We start from the raw sequence: 20,662 nt of genomic DNA, 5'->3' as shown, positions 1-20,662 counted from the left end.
ATAGAAGGAGGATGGAGAGAAATGATGATAGAGAAGTTTTGGTATTGGGAATATCACATTCAAACACTTTGAGAATTGTGAAAGTGCATGCTTGTATTTGTAAATATTAATGTAATGAACAACAATGTACTGTGTATAATGTTTCTCTGTCTGTAACATATCTACCTTTTTCGGTTTTCTCACTTCTCACCTTTCACACTAACAACTCACACTGCACTTTTATTATTCTGAATGATGATAGCAATAGCATAATATATATATATATATATGTATATATATATATGTATATATATGTATATATATATATGTATATAATAACGGTAGAAGAGGGATAAAAAGAAGAAGAAAAATGTGGTATCATTTTGAATATTGAAATTAAGTAAAAGCATCTTAGATGCTTAAGTTGAACACTTCTCTTTACTTCTAAATTGTAGACACTTTCTTTGAGATTTGGAAAAAGTTAAAGATAACTTATTCATCTTTTCTACAATTACCAAGTCAACACTTAAACACACAACTATACCTTAAATAATTGGCTAGAAGCATCTTAATAAAAAGTAAAATATCACCAATGTAATGTCACAAACTGTTTTCCTTTTAACTAATTTCTAACTCAAAATTTTAAGCAATAAAACAACCATTGAAGTAGAGGTCCCTCATCATAATTTTTTTTTGTAGTACAAAGCAGCTAAAGCTATAATGATTCATATCCAGCTTGGGTGACATTTGAAGCATCTTCATTCTTTGGCTTCTTTTTCTGCTTCCTTTTCCCTTGCTTCTTTTTGTTCCGAACCTGATCTTTTACGCTCTTCTCCCATTCTTTTCGATTTCTTTGGTAAAGCATCATGGCCGCACGAGCGTCTTCTATCTGAAACATCATGGAACTGTTAGGCTTGTGACATAAGAATAACATGCAAGTTCACATAGATTATAAATGTAAAACTTCCGACTTAAGAATTACAACTTCAACTTCTTAAAGGTACTACAACTTTTTAGCATAGAAGCATAATTGCCAACATGCTAATAGTTTTATTGATAAAGTGATTAGGCAAAAGAACAAAGAAGTTAGATAGACTAACGGGGCAATGCTCTCCTGATTGTATCTTAGCACCGAGAACTTCCTCTGCGAGATGCTTTAGTGCTCTTCTGCTACCTGTCCTGCTTAGACCCAAAAGTAATATATTAGAACATAATACGGAGACGGACGTTGATTAAGATAAAGCTAAGCAGCTAAAGAAGGAGCAAGAAGTACTTTTGAAATGGTTGGTACTCGGAGGTATCTCGTATATCCTTTTTCGGATGGCTTAATAATAACGCCTGCAAAATTGCAGTTTAATTCTTAGTTTTACACAACACGGGCTGATAAGAAAAGTGTACATACAAATCAAGAAAAGAAAAAGAATAACCACAAAAATTCAGACCTTAAGATCATTGTGCAAGGCATGACCTACAAGGATCCTTCCTTTGATCAACTCTGCCACTTTCTTCTGTGCAGACCACAAATCCTTCGCTACAAATTGTATAATCATGTTAAAAGATATGCATTTGCTTGTCTATGTAGGAATCATAGTGCTAATCTTAGAAAAGAACGGGAGAAAACTGATCCTTAATAAACATGGAATAGATGCTTTTGAGAATTGCTGACAATTAATCTCTCGCATTAGTATAGACAATAGCTTCATTTCAACTACTAGCCAGACTAAACTATAAATGACATATTAACATCATGTTAAAATCGAGCATAATGGAATACTTAATGCAAACACTAGAGCATTTTCCACATTTTTGTTCCAACTTCCAACCAAATAGCCATGACCATAACTAGTTTAGTGAAAGAGTAACACAAAACAGCTCCAGAAATTCTGTCATCACTGCATGATTACGACCGACTAAAACACCGAAACACATGATTTGATAAAGAAGCCACGGAAGAACTTTGAAATCAAAGATAAATCAGATAGGAGAATCAGGAGGCACTTGAAAAAATGACCCAACTTTATCAGTACAAGTAATGATGACATCCCCAAAAGTTGAAACTCAGATACTATTGTTCGGAAGAGTAAATGTCATAGTTTATAGGCAACCCCTTCCCCTTTCCCTTAACATATTAGCAATATAAGAGACAGGTGACTCTCTTGTACTCAATGAAACATGCAAGAGTTTCATAAAGTACGATGGCAGGAAAATTTATTTCAAACACTACAGTGAAGATTTATGTTTCTCAACTACAATTAGATGTCAAACTACCCCATCTTTTTAACTTTCTTGTTTCAATACTTTCAATTTTAAATAAGCGAAGGAATATAGAGCATACCTTTTCTTAAATCCCGAGGTCTTATGCCACTAACAAAAGTGCGGAAGTCGACAACCCGCTCCAGTGGCCGAACAAACTCGTCATAAATAACATTTCCCCACTTATTAATCTGCCATCATCTGAACTATTATTAGAAAGAAAGTATAAACAAGGCAATGGGAACTGAATGAAGACACTAATGATCATTGAAATAACCATTTATGTTTATAAAATTTGAATATTAATATTTAGTCATTTCGTATTTTGGTTTTGCAATCAAATGTTGAACTAGAAACTATCCAGAACTAGGATCGCTTGAATCTCGAGTTCAGACTTCTTATAGAAATAGTGTTAGAATTAATTTTGTTCCACATATAAGCAGGATATAATGTTCTTAGGGCTTTCAATCTTATTTTTGATATAAGAAAATAGCAACAAATAAAAACAAAAGGACTTCTGTAGTTGGTTCTGCTTCACATGGATATAAATTTGAAGTAACATCATAGTTGTTAACAGCAGTTTCCATAGGGCCAAATAATGCTTATCTAACACTTGCGTTAAACATGTCAATAAAACGTGACAAAGTAGAGGAAATAAATTCTTATGGTCTCAAATGGTAGCTGAGAAGCGTAAATGAAGAGTCAAGGAAAAGCCAGCCGATGAAGATATATCTTGCAAGCATATAATCCCCCGCCCTACAGTGCAAGGAGTCCCAACAGGGCTACACCCTGTGGAATCTTAAATCCGGCATTTCTACTTGTGCATAGACAATAACAAGAGGAAGAAGAACAAATTAATACCAGCGTTACTCTTCCAAGGGCACTTTTGTTTCCTTCACCAACACCAACCATTTCACAATCCATAGCCACTGCATCCGTCAGACTGCCAAATGGTTCATGAGTTAAAGGTCGGTGAACTTTAAAACAGAATAAAAAGCTCCATGAAAACAAAGCTGACTGTCGAATCATTAACAAATCAAAGAACGGTGAACTTTACAATAGAACAGAAAGCCCCATATTAACATAGCAGGCCTGGATAAAATGACGACATAAGATTAAAGTATTAAACGAATCCAATACAGTAGCAATGTAAAATCCTCTTCATATAGGCACAGCTCAAAACTCACAGATTTTAGTTACTAATTGTCAATCCTCTTTCAAGTTTCAAAGGGGATATACAAACAAAATGTACTGTCATGGATTCGAATTAACAAAAAAACAGCATCGATATCAAAATCAAATTGCAAATGCAGTTAATTTGCAGCATCAAATCATCGAAATCATCGCAACACAATATAAAACAACCCCATCTCACCAAGTTACACAGTAGAACACACAAAAATTATAATAGTCACCTTGAATCATCATTTGTAGGAGCAAGAGGATTAATCTCAGAGTCATCTGATTCATCATCTGACCTGTCTTTACGTTTCCCTATCAAAACAACAACAATAAACAACAAAAACTCACCCAAGTCATTGAAAGCTTCATAATTTTAAAGGCTTCACCTTTATATCCACCAATCATTATATACAATAAACAAAGCATACCCAGATGGAAAAAAAGCAATTTTTAATTACCCAATATTGATTTAGAGGTGTCATCTTCTTCTGATTTTTTGAAGTTCCTTGAATAAGGTTTAGGGGCATTCAGCTTCAGTTTCTGCAAACAAAAAAAAAAACACTAGAATGATGGGTGTGTATCAAAACATTGGGAAAACAATGAAGAAAAGAAAGAGAATAGAAGAGGCACTTGTTGGAGTTGAACCCAGTTTGGGTTCATTTGGGTTGGCTTCGGTTTCTTCTTTATGACTTCGCCGCCCATTTTTGCTTTCTTCTGTGAACTTCACTGAATCAGGGTTTCAGTACTCGACCTTCAAGTTCAAAACAAAAACGATGGGCGCCTAACGACGTCGTATAATCATTCTAACAAAAATGACTTCTTATAAAAGTACCAAATGTGTAATTTAAGGTTTGTTTTGTTTCCTAAATTAAATTTTTTTTCCTGTGTGATTACAACTTAAAACAATTATTATTCAGAACATTCGAATATTTGGCTTTTTAGTTATTCTAATGATTTAAAAAGTTTTTACATCATTGGATAAACAATTTGTTAGTTTGTTTACTTAACATTAAAATATATGAGATTTTTAGTCTTCATAAATAGAGTAACTTTAATATTATTTTTTTAAAATATATTAATGTTAATGAGAACCTACTATAAATAAATTCTGATTAGAGGGATGAAATTAATTATTTTGAGGTTTTAGTTATTAAAGAAATATTATACAAACATATATTTATGTTTTATAAATATTAGTGTGTATAGATACTTCGTGTCTACCGGTGAATATTGCATGATACTACATATTCAATTTTTATATATTTCATTTTTTAGAATTAGAATGTATTTGTTGTGTTTGGTGTACTTTATATTGTATTTTTTGTCTGTTTATGGTAATGTTTAATTTAAGGTGAGATATGTGGTTAATTAATGTGTGGTGGTTGCTTAGGATTATATGATTTTTTGTAAAAATTAAATAATGTTAAAGACAAAATAAGAAGTAAAAATTACACCATGAGGGAAGTTATTTCAAGTTTTGGCTTTATATATAGTATAGATATATAATTTTATGGGTGAAAATCATATATTCATGTCAAGCAAAAATATTTTATACACTAAGTGTTAGTCTAATAGTGTAAGGTCTCGTTAAATCTTTAGATACACCAAAATATCAATAGTTTGATTTTTGAGAGCAATATATACTAGAAAGGATAATTGCACAACACAAAAGAGAGTAATCTATTATCTACGGTATAAGGAGATACATTTGATAATATTACAACATAAACATAATTTAGCTCCAAAATCACATTGGCACAATCTTCTTGAATTAATTAAAGTAACTTATATTTTATCAGTTTTAGTTATTTCACAAGTAGTTTAGAAACTTCCATTGCAATGTTGTGACATTTTGATGGATTGATTTATCCACATGTATCAAGGATTATTTATCTTCTAACCTTTCCTATCAAAACATGTCCCTAATCACCTTTAGAACAAAATTGCATATGATATTTAGTGATTTTACAATTGAAAACATTCCAATAGGCACTTACTACGCTAATAAAATCAAGTAGGTGAAAGGTATAATAATATCGAGCTTGTTGCAAATACAATAATATTTATGCTCTAACAGTATAAATATTTATATATGATTAATATATCATTCATTTAGTTTATTTTTTCTGAAATGACAGTAATGGTTAAAAAATGAATGATACAATGACATTGTAAAAAATTATGAATGCTACAATGACACTGTAAAAAAATTATGAATGATGCAATGACACTGGAAAAAATTATGAATGATGCAATGACACGGGAAAAAAAATTATGAATGATGCAATGGCACTAAAAAAAATACTATTATACTGTCATGATATACATATTTTTTTCAAAATGGAATGACATGTTAGGTCAACCCAAACAATCTCACAAAATGTAGGATTTAAAGAATAAAATTTTATTCTGAGTTAAATCTGGATATCTTTAGCCCAATCTCCTATTATTGTTTTGTTGTTGATGCTATTGTTATTTTGAATTGTTACTGTTTTCTTATGTTATGTTGTGTTTTTTTTCTGTTATTGCTATATGAATTTTAAGTTTAAAACTATAAAGTTTATTGTATATTTGGAAATGCTAAAAGCATATACTATATTCAATTATTGTAAATTAATACATTTATTTTTTGAATTTTGTTAGGCCAACCCAAAGAAGTTCACTACTCACATGGGTCAAATGGTTATAGAAAAGTTTGTGTATTTTGTATAGAGAATAATTTAAGGTTATAATATATTAATAATTATTATAAGGAGCAGAGAATCTACTGATTTTTTTAGAGATATGAAGGATATTATTGGCCTTAGAATGAGGATGTTCTTTGTGCATAATATAAAATAATTATATTATTTGTTTCACTTGGAATACAATGTTTAAATTAAGACTTATGCAAGGAATATGCTTTAATTTCTTGTAGCTCTACCTCTAAATTCATTGTTAATCTTAATTTTGCATAAATCACTTGCTTTTATGCATAATACAGCAAACAAACTTACTCAAACCAAGTAAGATTCTGAACTATCCCTATTCCTTAAGGCCTTGCCTTTCTATTACTTGACCATCAATTCATGCAAATGAAAAAGGTGGAAGTAATGTTTCTTGTGCTTCTTTTTCTTATAAAAATCATATTAATGATTAAAAAAATGTGAAAAATTGTAGTGCTTATTATATAATATTTTTATATATTTTCAGTTCATTATCTACCGTGATGTTTAATTATTACTAATTTTTTAAATAAATGATAAATAATATATTAATTATGTATAAATCATCATGAATATATACTACTCATAAAAAATAGCTTATAGAATCATTGATGAATGGGGGAGTGCACGTGGAAATGGATCAGAAAAGAAAGTGAAGACAAACATTAATCCTTTGCTTGGGACGAATGGACGTTTATTATTCTACAAGTTGTGTCATTATATATACTATCGGTCTATTATTAGTTAAAAAGTATTTTTAAACTAAAAAATTAATAATTTTTTTTATCAATCACAGATAGTGGCATAGTTTACGGGATAACAGATGTTTCAGTTTGTGATTGAGGGAGAAAGGGACTAAGAAAATGTGCCATTTTAAAAATAAAATAAGACAAAATTTTATCATATAAGCTAACCATTATCAAAGGCAGCCAACCATTATAAGAAAACAGCTCCTTTGTGGACTCCTATGTAAGCTAATTATCCATCTGCTACAAAATTTTAGGATTTTAACTGTTGTGGTGAGAATCGGATTGTATTAGACGATCTGATTGGTTTTATCATTGACCGAATTTGAAAACGATTCTGATTTACTTTTTTAATCGAGTGAAGGTTAGACCGCTTTGAATCAGAAAAAGTTTGATCCATCGAGATTAATCCGACTAAACATGATTAACCCGAGAAGTAAACCAGACGATTTACTTAAAAATTAAAAAAATGGAACATTATTCTAATATTTTGTTTAACTCTAGTCCAAAAAAGATAAATAGATGTTACTTCAATGTAATTACATGATTATTAATTATATAAAAGTTTACATTTATATATCATTATATTTATGGATAAAAAAATATTAATTATGTATGAAATCACCCGGTTAGATCAAATGGTTTAACCGTTTAAACTAGTTAAACCTAATACGAGACCTCTTTCGGTTTGATGTCCAACTCGAGTTTCCCAACATTGGTTTTAACATTATGTAAAACTAATTTTAAAGTCTTAAATGTTTTTATTTGTAGTAATTAAATATGCATTGTTTATTTAATATTAAAAATCATCCAAAAATATATCAAAACTCTACTTTTTTTAAATCTGAAAGATACACACCAAAATCAATATTTTTTCTTAAAACACGACAAAATATAGTATAAAAATACAAACAAGTTATTTCAAAACACATAAGCAAAAAGAAAAAGGATGATGGATGGCATTATAAAAAGAAGAAAAAAGCAAAGTTGGTGTTTGTTTATTGTTTAACCTTTGGTACATAGTCAAAACTAATCTATGTAGAATATAAATGAAGTAGGTATACTTTAATCACCATTCACCCGATGCCACCCTACAATGCATCATTGGATGGAGAACCTAAAGTACCTTATATGATATCTTATCTACCATACCACAAGTAAACAAATAGAAGCATCAATAATTAGAAAAAAATATAATATTTAATTATTTATATATTATCAATATTTTATTCATCATTTATTTGTATTATATTATTATTTAGGTTTAATAGTTAATAATAACTAATGAAATGATGGTGTAAAAAATCTTGCATCATTCATCCATTTCTCATTATAAATAATAGACTTCTAATTATGCAACTTTTTTTTAATCATGCTGGTTACATGAGATAGAATCTACAAAAATATATTTTGTAATAGTTAATATGTTATGGTGATGTGAAGTTAAAGTTTTTGAATATGGATCAACTGTCCTATATTTTGTGTTTAATTGTGCCCCAGTCAAATAAAAAACTGTCATATATTTGAAAAAAAAAATAAGAAAATATAAAGTAGTACTTTTATACTATTTTGTGAGACAAGAAAACAAGAAGTTTTGGGACAGATTATCCCGGTTGAAAGTTGTTTTGATATAGTTCAACAACAAGCAAGTCATTTTTGAAAGATAACTCAATTATGTATCTATGTATTATTAGGTATAAAAATATATATTTTTTCTTTAACTTACTTTATTTTCTCAAATTGGTTCTTAACTTATTTTTTCCTCCTTCAAGATCGCCCATTTATCTTTAAGTTTACCTTTGTTACAACTTTTCCTCCATCATCAAACCCTAATGTGCTACATCACCATTATTCTCTCTACACCTTTGTTTAGTCTCTCTCAATCAAACCTTTGCTACATTGATGGAGTTTGAAGATGATATCATTCACACACTCACTACTTTGCTCCCTTCATCACATACCTCACCATATTAATATAGGAATAATGAAAACACTAAAAATAAAAAAAGACCAAAACATCATTTGAGTATTTATGGTTAACCAACTTTATTCCTCATAGTTTAGGTACCAAATAAGTATGAATGATCAAAATGAACATTTGTCCAATACATATCATATTATAACCTTATAGACGAATTTAATGTAAATTTTAATATCAACAATATTGGAGATAATTAAATTTGTTTTATTCCTAAAAAATAGTGTGTAACATTTATACGTCGATAGAGTAAAGATGTATACATAATTAATATATTATTGAATTATTTTATTTTTTGATGAGTCAATAATGAATAATAAATCATTTACTAATAGTATAAAAAATCTTTTACACGGTCAGTGTATAGATTTTCTCTAAAAAAATATATACAATTACATTAAAATAATAAAAAAATAACATGAAATTTCTTTCCCATGAAAGACACGATCCTCTCCTCCTTTGTGCATTCTCTCCTCCTTTGTTCCTCTCTCTCTCTTCCCCGTGCTCTTTCTCTCTCCTCTCCCCTCTTTCCCCTCTTCACCCTTCCGTTACCGATTGTGATCAATTGTTGCATCCTTCAGTTTCTTTCAACGGTAATTGGTGTTTTCTCCATCAAAGTTTCAACCTTTTGCTGCAAACTCTGTTTTTGTGTGGCAATCTAGGGTTAAATTATCTCCATTTTCCCTTTTCCGATGAAAGGAATGAACTTGCATTCTTGGGTTGTGACCACATTCACCGGATTATAATTTATGAGTTTTTTCTTTTAACCCCAGTAATAAATTTGACTTGTTAATGTAGAAAAAGGTTAAGATTTTAATTTGTTGTGAATTTTCAATAGAGTTGATTTTGAGGGTGTTCCTAGTATGTTATATTAATCTCTCTAATTTGGAAACTGCAAGCTTTTGTTTTGATGATAACAAGGTACTATTTGTTATCTGTTCTTTTAGTTTGTTTTGTGGGTGATGATGAACTAGGGATGTTATAGATTAAGTACTTTCTTGTTTTGTTGTGACCCTGGAAAGTAGCTAGAAAGAAGAAAAAAAGTTTTTTTGAAGCAATTTTCGGCCTGTCGATTTTTTATGCACACATATATTCAATGATTCCTACAATTCAATTCATTAATTTAGACTTTACATATTTTCATGATTATATGGGCACTTCTTATATGTCGCGTGTTCGATCCACCCTCACCACACTTCTTATATGTTGCGCGTTGTTGTTTTATTTTTATCTTTAATGTTTGGGTTTGGAATGCTTATAAATGCACCCATATTTGACTCAACTTTGCTTTCTCTTGAAATATAAATCTGCATCTTTCATGTCCATTTAATGTATCATAAGTAATTTGTCCAAGGGTCTGGTTAGTTACTGCCTAATGTTGATAAGGAATGTACGCCACGTAGCACTGATACTTAAATGGTTGTCGTAATGGTCTCTATCATATTGAATTCTTCGATTGTTTAAGATGCTTGTCGTTTATATGTCTTTCAACTATTTTATGATTTTTTCCATATTAACTTATTTGTATTGTGTCGTATCCACATCAGCGCTTCTTTGGCTATACATCCTATTTTCTTGTGCTGAATGTTTGCTTTGTTGTTTTTATCTAATTGTTATTTTCTCTTTATGAGTCTGATTTATGCATTTATTTTGCCTGGAATATTAGGATTAATTTGCGTCAACAAATCTCTACACTATGGATCAGATAACGGATTCGGAAATGGATCAACAGAGGCAAGGATATTTCCATTCTGAGCCCGGTATCGTTTCGAGAGGCTCGGCGAGTACCTCACAGCCGAATATCCGCACAAGAGTGGCAGCTTCAGGGACCACAACTAATGTCAATTCGTACTATTTACAAGATGCTTATGACAATACTGGGGTGTATGGCTTGGCACAATACAATGGCATTCAGCCTCAACATAATCTTGACATGGGTGGTGCTGCTGCTGCAGCCAACATATATTATTCCGACATGAATCCTCCTTCTAGTACTGGCGTATTTACCACTTTACCTCCAAATCACCAAGCCTCTGATCAATTGCCTGGTTCGAGCGCATTTGCGATCTCTGGAGGTTCTTCAGATAGTTTTGGAAGAAACAACAGCTTTGTGGATGATGTCAGAGGTCCATACAAAAGGAAAATTGCTGAAGGGATAAGAGGAAATCATCAGTATTTTAATGCTTCAGCTAGTTCTTCCATCGCTCCCCCTAATGCGAGACAAGCCGATGGGATTGCTATGGACACTGCATCATTTTCCTTGCACATGCCATCACTTGTGGAAGTAGGACAACATGGCAGTGGATGGAACAGGTCAGGTGAGTCTATTATGGTGCATGACCACAACCATTTGATTCGAGGAAACTACTTAGGTCAGCACTTTCCGCCAGCTCCTCCTCCATGGTTTGACCAGCAGTTAAACAATGATGGCCATACTATAGTCTGGAATCAGCCTCATCCAATGCCTTATATGCAAGGTAAAGATATGCTTCCTTTTTTAGAGCTTTATTCTCATTCCCCTCATAGGCCATAGGTCTGTATTTGCTTTTGTTGTCTGGGATCATTCTCTTTTTCTATGCTTGGGCTGCAAGTGCAACAACTAGGCCACTCATCATCGGGTTGTGATTGGGCCGTGAAGCCATAAGGGCTCTGATATCATGTTGAAATTTAAGAATCGGCCTGTCCAAGTCTTTTATGGGAGAGTTGGTTAGTGAATTTATAATGATGTGGGCTTTTAGACTTAAACCACTCAAGTTTATATACCCTCAAAGTTTATGATAATCCACCGTTGTGGGACTCGGTGATTTCTAACAAATTGGACTAAATGTGTTGGTGTTTTTTTTATGTGAATGACTATGATCTGCCTCATATGGTGTGAATTAAGTTCATAACAATTAACTCAAAATTTCCTCGAATTTGATATGTTATTTTTCGAGTTTGTTCTCTCTAACCGTCTAACATGATTTATGATAAAGCATTATGGCTTCGTTGATCCATGTACCTAACCATCTCTTCCTATTATTCTCCAGCACCAAATGTTAATGGAAGTTCAATTGTTAATGGAAGTCCAATTGTTAATGGAAGCCCATTGGAGAATGCAAGTATGGGTTTGCAGAGATATCATGATACATCCAACAACAGAAATGGCCTCAGGTTTCCTCATCCCCCTCCTGCCAACCACCCACACCATAATTATCATCATCCGGCACTACCTATGCAAGGAGTAAGAGGTCATGCTATCAACTTTCACCCTCCGGTAACTGCAGCTCCATTTAGAGTTCCTACAAATCCTTCACGCGGTGCTGTGATCCCCCCACAGACTGGTTTTGAGATGATTCCAAGGCATGCTGGTCCTGTACCATCAGCAGGCCTAAGGATATACCGACCTCACAGAGCAATCATGCCCGATACAACTCTTGGACATAGAAATTTTCCCCCCATGGGCTTTCTCCGAGTTGATGTAATATTTATTCTTTACTCTATATACTGTCCTTATGTAGAAAGAATAACACTTTCCTTACATTACAAATACATTGGTTTTCTTATCACTTAAATTTATTCATGCAGGATGGTGCTTTAATTGACGAAGTAGGAAATTTGGTTGACCATCACAGAGATATGCGCTTGGACATAGAGGATATGTCTTATGAGGCAAGTACACAAGTCTGAGATTGTTTTTTTTTCTAACATTGAAGACAGGTCTAAGTCTTACACTTGAAATTTGACTACAGGATCTTCTTGCATTGGGTGAGCGGATTGGCAAAGTAAGCACTGGTTTGTCAGAGGAAACGATTACAGCTCAATTGAAGACGAAGACTTATTTAACACCTGCTACCGTTATTAATTTGGAGGAGGAAGTTTCTGATGATCAGGAATCTGAATCTTGTATGATATGTCAGGTATGAGCTTCTATGAATATGTTTTTTCCATTTTTTTATTTGATGGAAAATCTATAAGTCCCACAACGGTTGGAAATGAGCAAAGTAATGTAAATATAAAGCACGGAGTGCAGAAGTCCAAATGGGCGTACACATTTTGGACGAAGTAGCAACACTCTAGCACAATTGACCTGCTTACTCTTTCACATTGCAAGACTTGGACCCGGGCCATTCTAGATTTCGTAAAAAATTGAGTTATGCTGGCATTCATATTTCATATATACCAAGCTTTATGGGTTTGTTCTGCCTTAGTGCCTTTTTTTGTACTTATGAATCACATTCCCTATTAATTGCACTGTTTGTATAATATATTTTGGCAGGATGAATATAAGGACGAAGAGAAGATTGGAGTTCTTCGATGTGAGCATGAATATCACGCAGATTGCTTAACGAAATGGTTGCTCGTCAAAAATGTCTGTCCTATATGCAAATCAGAAGCCTTGACTACTGAAATGAAGGACATATAGAAATGAATGTAGTCTATATCTCTTTCTTATCCCCCCTATGCCAATCTTGGCTACTTTATTTTTGAACAGAATTCTCATTTTCTTATGTCCTTTTGTATATCAACTTGCACATATATAGACAGTTACAGTGTCCAACTTATTTACTGTTGGCATTAGAACTTTGTATTTATGAATTTGTACAGACTTTGTTTTGTTTGGTGTATTAACTTCAGGTAATTACATTATTACTGTTTATGATTTATTATCCATGTGTTTTATATGGTTGCATTTTCTCTTCATGAGGTATGCAATTGAAGTATTTTAGAACTAGAAATCTGATATGAATAAATTCATGGATGTTAAACTCATCATTTCTGGGCCATACTAGGTGAGAACACATTGTTATTACCATAAATGATAATGTTTTATTTTGATTATTAGATCTTTATTTCAATAGTCATGATTAGATGATTAATGCATGTGATTTTCTGAGTGATGATGTAACCAATCACTTGGTTTGGTATTCTCTTGATCTGATATAGAATACAATTGATCTAGAACTAGAGACTTGAACAAATTCATGGACATCCAACTCATTATATAGAATCATATCACATAAGAATATTTTGTTATATGATAAATTGTCATTTTAGTCATTGACAATTAAAAATCACATCTTTACACTCTTGTGGGATAGAAGTTATAGCGAAAGGGAGTCTCTCTTTCATTTGGTTGAAAAGAGAATAAGGGATATAAGAAATAAAAAGTATATCTTTCTCTCTATATGTAAGGAGAAAATGAGAGGGAGTATGAAATGACAAAATCAATCGCTTTAGTCGCTTTCTATATTATATTATTATTTATTTTTACATATTTTTCCACCATTATTTTTTTACAATAAATTTTTAAAGTAATATAATTTTTACAATAAATTTTAAAGTTGTAATTCATAAAATTTTAATTAGTAGAAAAACTTTTTTTCTTCATTTTTTTAGTATATGAATATTTTTTGTCATTCACTAATTTACTATGAATACTCAATTTTGTCCGGCCTATATAAAAAAATAAGTAAAAAATTTAAATTAACAAAAAATGACTTTTGAGATGTATTTGAATACATTTTATCTTCAAATCCTAATAAACTATTAATGAAATACAATCGGTTTCATTCAAATAATTAATAGTGGGTTTCAAAAATTTTATTTCAGAAATTAATATACGGTTAAATTTCTAATCAAAATTCATACTTAGTGCAAAAGTTACAAAACAAAATTAAAGAGAAACAAGAAATGGCACTTAAACGTGTGCATGCATTTCAAAGAAAAAGGTAACTGAGGCTAACGAAAAGAAAAAGAGTAACATGAAGGAGATAAGGCAATGGTCTTTAGTGATGATAAAAGAATAACAAAAGGTCATTATTTTAGGGGATGCATACATAACATAATATTAGTTGGTGGATCTCGATGCAAATATTGGTGTTGAGTTAGTGAGACATAATTCACTCAACACCAACATTTCATCGAGATCCACTGCTTGAGAAATGTAACCTGTTCGGAAACAAGAAAGGATTTAGTTCACTGTTTGACTATATTGTTGAAACAAAAGTGTTCTTTTTTACTAAACATGTAAGTGTGGTCTTTGGGTTATCAAAGGCTCATTATAATGGGGTTATAAATCAATACATTGGAGCCAATCCAATATTCCTCCAATTGCAACAACATGCCATCACTAGTGTTCATTCCAAAATCATTAATTTTAACTATTTCCAAAAATAATCATTTATTCAAATAAACTTACAAAATATTATGCCAAACAAAATTCTACTAAATTCCCTATATTCCTTTTATTCAACTACCAAATTAAGAATTAGGAACTTAAAAATCAGTTATTTTATACTTGTGCTTATAAAATCTAGTGACTAAAAAAGATTATGTAACTATATATCAAATTAAAAAGATTTCTTTTTTGGCTTTTTCAATTACTTTTAAAAAAAAATCTCTTTGAGATTAGATGCGGTACCAACATTAGTTTATGCTACTTCATCTATCTTCAAACGATTAAATTTTAACTATTTCAAAAAATCTATTTGAGATTAGATGTAGTGCGAACATTAGTTTATGCTGCTTCATATATCTCCAAACGATTAAATTTTAACTATTTCAAAAATCTATTTGAGATTAGATGCAATGCGGACATTAGTTTCTACTGCTTCATCTATCTCGCAAACGATTAAATTTTAACTATTTCAAATATCTATGTGAGATTTGGTGCAGTGCGAACATTAGCTTCTGCTGCTTCACATATCTTAAAGATGACAAAATTCAAATTATATTTCAACCAATCAATTTTAGAACCAGAACTACATAGTCTTGATTTCCGTATTGCACATAGGGACATGTAGGAGCAAGATGAACTTTTGCCAGACACAAAAATAAAAATAAAACAATTTGCTTTAGTAATTAAATATTTATTATATAAGTTGATTATAAATTGTTTAAGAGTATAAAAGTCCATGTTATTAGCGAAGGTACAATTTTAATATAGACAGATATGATGTTAATACATTCTCGATCCGTAATCGATTCCCGAGCTCAGAATCTCTTAAAAGACCAAATTATTCTAATTGCGCTTATTAGAGAGTTTCTACGTTTTAACCGCAAAAAACATAGTGACGACTCCAAATCAATTGGGAGATGTAGAAATCAAGTTTGTCTCTTCCTAAGTTGTAGAGCCGGTCTTCCAACCAAAAATTTGGTCCGACATTTATAAATATAGTTTCTCTTCTCTTTCTCTCCTACAGTCCTATGATCAAACAACACAAAAATCTATTATATTTCTCAAAAATTTCTTTCTCACATCTTCTTTCTTTCTTCTTTCTCTTATCTCATTTTCTACTTTTCAACCAAACAAAGCCTAAGTCTTTATAAGGTTACTCCATCAGAGACTAGTGAGGATTGATGGAGCCACATTTTCTATTTCAAGATGTGTATTACTTCGTGTACCCCTTATTTTATTGGTTAGAAACGTAAAATATGAATTTAATATATATTGACTTTATATTTTCTGACAAATAAAAATGAAGTGGTACATAAAGCAGTACACATCTTATGACAAAAGATGTACTCTCATGCTTGACTATCTATAAGGGCTAAAGTGACAATTTATTGAAAAATATAATCATGTGACTACTAAAAATAAATAAAATTTGATAATCAATACACGATAATATGATTTTTGGTCCTTTTTAGTATCTTAATTTCTTTTAAGGTATTGTTATTATCCAAACTAAAAAGTATCACTTTTAGGTAGAGATGACAAAATGGGGTGTCTAATCTGTTTTGTCCGTGCCAGCAAAAATATAAGTAGGCGCATGTATGCTTATATTGTCTTAATGGACAAAATTCAATGTCCTTCTCGTTTTAAAATGGGCAAACGAGCATGTGGACGGTCTGCATGCAATGTTGAATAATTAAAAATAAATAAATTCATATAATAAATAAAAATAAATTAAATAAAGTTGTTCAAGATAAAAAACTAACAAATTTGTTCATATTTTATATGAAGTTGAACATATTATATTAGATTATAATTTTTTTAGGTATTAAAAATTATATTAAATTATAACTTATTTAAAACTTTCTTAATTTTTCCTTAAACTATGCTCACAGGCCACAACATTGTCCAATGGAAATGTCCATGGGCTAGACGGGCAAAACGTGCAGGGTGATACAGGTAAATGAGTATGTCCTACGCGCAAAAAATACAATTTATGTGGGCGTGTTCACATACATTTCTCATTTTGCCATCTATACTTCTAGGATGGAGTGGAAATAGACTCGTGAGAGTTCTATTATAGGCTATGTTTTTTACTTTTAAAAAAACACTATACAATTTTACATATCAAAATTTACTCCATCTAAAAGACTTATTAAATCAAATAAGTGAACTTATTTAATTATATTATTAATATTATTTTAACATAAAAGTTATTGAAATTTCAATGTAGAAATATAATATAATTATTGGAGTTAGATACATTTTCTTAAAAATGTATTTATTAGCATATTTAAATAATATTTATTGGCCTATTTAAATACCTTATAAGTTATAACATAATATATTTTTAAATGGTCTTATAGGTCAAACCACACTTATAATATTTTACACATATGTCTCGTAATTTTTTAATGATAATACAAAACTTACATTTGTTTAAGTTATAATCTATCATGATATTTAAGGTATCAAATATTCTATCATTTATCTTATATAATATCCCACCATATAACTTTGCACAACTCCTATATCAGCATAAATTAAGATTTATAACTTTCACTTAAAAAACTTATTCTCACATCATCTGTTACATACATTTGTTAGCAAATAATCTTGTTAACTTTTAAGTGCTAATTTTGGAATAATAAATTCAAATATTAAAACTATATATTATATTTTAACACATTAATTCACGTTTTCTCCATGAGGTAACATTATATTAGTGTGAAATGCATTTTAAAACCCTTAAAATTTGGGTCATATATAATTTACCATCCAACCTTTTAAAATGTGTATTTTGTTTCACAACCTTTTTAAGTGTGTAAATAAGTAAATGGCCTCTTAATGTTAATTTCTTTCAAGAATGCCTCATCTTCTCCCACTATCTGTGTACCAAAGACGAACATATGTATTATGTATCAAACCCTTTTCACTTTAATAAAGTCTTGATTTCTACAATAGCTTGCTTCTTTCTCATTGTTTTCACGATTTTCCCTGTCAAAAATGCAGTTTCTCATTGTTTTCGTGGGCTTGCTTTACCTTAACTAATATCTTTTCTAATTTGATTTGAATTTATTAGGTTATTGCCTCTTCTAATAATAAAACAAAAGAAATGAAGCTCATTGGAGAGTAGTATATACATATATATGATTTTTCACACATGGTTAAATATTTAAATAAACATTTTATACAATTAGTAAACTCGACAACACATTCAAAGATTATTCTAATTAAAATTTAGTCATAAGTGATATCACCAAAAATAAATTATACATTTATCTTCAAATATGACGTGTTAGATACATATCCATACAAGTGATGTGAGAAATAAAAAGCAAATGAGACCCACCAATAATTTTCTCTCCATATGTGAGGAGAAAAAGAGAGAAAGTATGAAATGACAAAATCAATCACTTTAATCACTCTCTATATTATATTATTATTTATTTTTAGATACAATTTCCCACCATTATTTTTTTACAATAAATTTTAAAGTTATAATTCATACCTTTTTAATTAGTAATGAAACATTTTTTCCATTTTTTAGTGTATGGATATTTTTCATTAACTAACATATAAATACAGTTTTTGTTATGTTTTTCTTTTATCAAACAATACAAAAATTTACTCTATTTTCCAAAACAATTTTTCACCTCTCTCTTTCTCCCTTCTTTTTTCCTTCTTTCTCTTCTCACATTTTCTACTTTTCAACCAAACAAAGCCTAAGTCTTTATGAGGTTTTTCCATCACGAACTAGTGAGGATTTATGGAGCTACATATGCTACTCCAAGATGTGTATCACACTCCATGTATTTCTTATTTTTTATTTGGTTAGAAAGGTGAAATATGAATATAATATTATTGACTTTATATTTATGACTAATAAAAATGAAATAGTACATGAAGCGATATATATTTTGGGATAAAAGATATACTATCATTATTGACTATCAATAAGGGCTAAAGTGACAATTTAATGAAAAATATAATCATATGACTATTAAAAATAAATAAAATTTGATAATCTATACATGATAGAATGATATTTGGTCCTTTTTAGGAAATTAATTTCTTTTGAGGAATTGTTATTGTCCAAACTAATAAGTATCACTTCTAGGTACAGATGGTAAAATGGGTCGTCTAGTCCGTTTTGCTCGTGCCATCAAATGCCGCAAAAACTTAAGCATGTTCGAGTATGCTCACATTGTCTTAATGGACAAAATTCAATGTTCAGTCCGTTTTAAAATGGGCTAACGGACATGTGGACGTCCCACAAACATTGTTGAATAATTAAAAAAATCATATAATAAATAGAAATCAATCGAATAAATAGTGGAAGATGAAAATTAACAAAACTTTGATATTTTATAGAAGTTGAAAAAATCAGATTAGATTATAATTATTTAGGATTAAAAATCACATTACATTATAACTTATTTAAAAATTTTCTTAATTTTTCCTTAAAGTATGCTCGTGGCGAACGAAACGGGAAAATAAGAAAAATTTGTATGCACTATCCCAAAAATATGTAAGCTATGCGGGTGTGCTCACCAGTATTGCCTATTTTTCCATATATACTTCTAGGTAGGAGTGAAAATAGACTTATAAGAGGTCTATAATAGACTATGTTATTTACTTTTTAAAAACACTATTTGAATTTAAAGATTAGAATTTAGTCCATCTAAAAAACTTATTAAATACAACAATTCAACTTATTTTACTATATTATAGTATTATTTTAATATAAAAATTACTGAAATTTCAATATAGAAATAGAATATAATTATGGTGTTAGATCCATTTCCTTAAAAATGTGTTTATTAGCATATTTAAAACATACTTATTTGCTTATAAATATATTATAAATTATAACATAATATATTTTTAAATGGTGTTATAGATCAAACCATACTTATAGATATTTCACAAATATGTCTCATAATTTTTTTAAGAGAAAAAGATGTATATATTAATAATGTATAACTTTTATACACTATCATTGTATCATCTACTAATGTATTTAATTATGATTGACTTTACAAAAAAACAATTCAAATGAATGGTGGAAGATTGAGTGTATATAATTTTACACTCTTTTTTTAATGATAATACAAAAGTTACATTTCTTTAAGTTAAAGTGTAGCATGATATTTAAGTTATCCAACATCCACCATTTATCTTATATAATATCCCACCATATAACTTTGCACAACCCATATATTAGCATAAATTAAGATTTATAATTTTCACTTAAAAAATTTATTCTCACATCATCTTTTACATACATGTGTTAGCGAATAATCTTGTTAACTTTTAAGTGCTACTTTTGGAATAATAACTTCAAATATTAGAACTATATTTTATATTTTACCAGATTAGTTCACTTTTTTTGTCCATGAGATATCATTGTATTAGTGAGAAATGAATTTTAAAACCCCTAAAATTTGGGTCATATATAATTTACCATCCAACCTTTTAATATGTGTATTTTGTCTCACAACCATTTTATGTGTGTAAATAAGTAAATAACTTCTTAATGTTAATTTCTTCCAAGAATGCCCTCATCTTCTCCCATTATATGTGTACCAAAGGCAGACCTATATGGTCCTTAGCCGAACACATGTCTAGGTTTTAGATCCATCACTTATTTATATATATA

General features: G+C 30.2%; 2 protein-coding genes across 3 annotated transcripts; one reads left to right on the top strand and one right to left on the bottom strand.

Annotated features, from left to right (window-relative positions):
* LOC109334539 (RNA exonuclease 4) lies at positions 521-4,195 on the bottom strand. Its single transcript, XM_019570365.1, has 9 exons — positions 4,045-4,195; positions 3,873-3,954; positions 3,648-3,726; positions 3,094-3,175; positions 2,315-2,423; positions 1,422-1,510; positions 1,253-1,317; positions 1,080-1,158; positions 521-868 (listed from the first exon to the last, which is right to left on the bottom strand). The coding sequence occupies exons 1-9, from the start codon at positions 4,114-4,116 to the stop codon at positions 695-697; spliced, it is 831 nt and encodes a 276-aa protein (XP_019425910.1). The 5' UTR covers positions 4,117-4,195; the 3' UTR covers positions 521-694.
* Positions 9,288-13,489, top strand: LOC109334538 (probable E3 ubiquitin-protein ligase RHG1A). Of its 2 annotated transcripts, none has more exons than XM_019570363.1 (7): positions 9,288-9,436; positions 10,510-11,320; positions 11,873-12,303; positions 12,411-12,494; positions 12,575-12,742; positions 13,102-13,247; positions 13,292-13,489. In XM_019570363.1, coding segments are annotated over exons 2-7 (1,611 nt in total). In that variant the 5' UTR covers positions 9,288-9,436; positions 10,510-10,539; the 3' UTR covers positions 13,293-13,489. The 2 variants fall into 2 exon arrangements, with proteins under 2 accessions (XP_019425908.1, XP_019425909.1); XM_019570364.1 differs by adding an exon at positions 9,682-9,764 and having other exon boundaries at positions 13,102-13,489.

This window comes from Lupinus angustifolius, chromosome LG19 (assembly GCF_001865875.1).
Source record: "Lupinus angustifolius cultivar Tanjil chromosome LG19, LupAngTanjil_v1.0, whole genome shotgun sequence".
Taxonomy (NCBI): Eukaryota; Viridiplantae; Streptophyta; class Magnoliopsida; order Fabales; family Fabaceae; genus Lupinus; species Lupinus angustifolius.
Note: the sequence above shows the minus strand (reverse complement) of the source record. Positions and strands in the feature narration are given on the sequence as shown.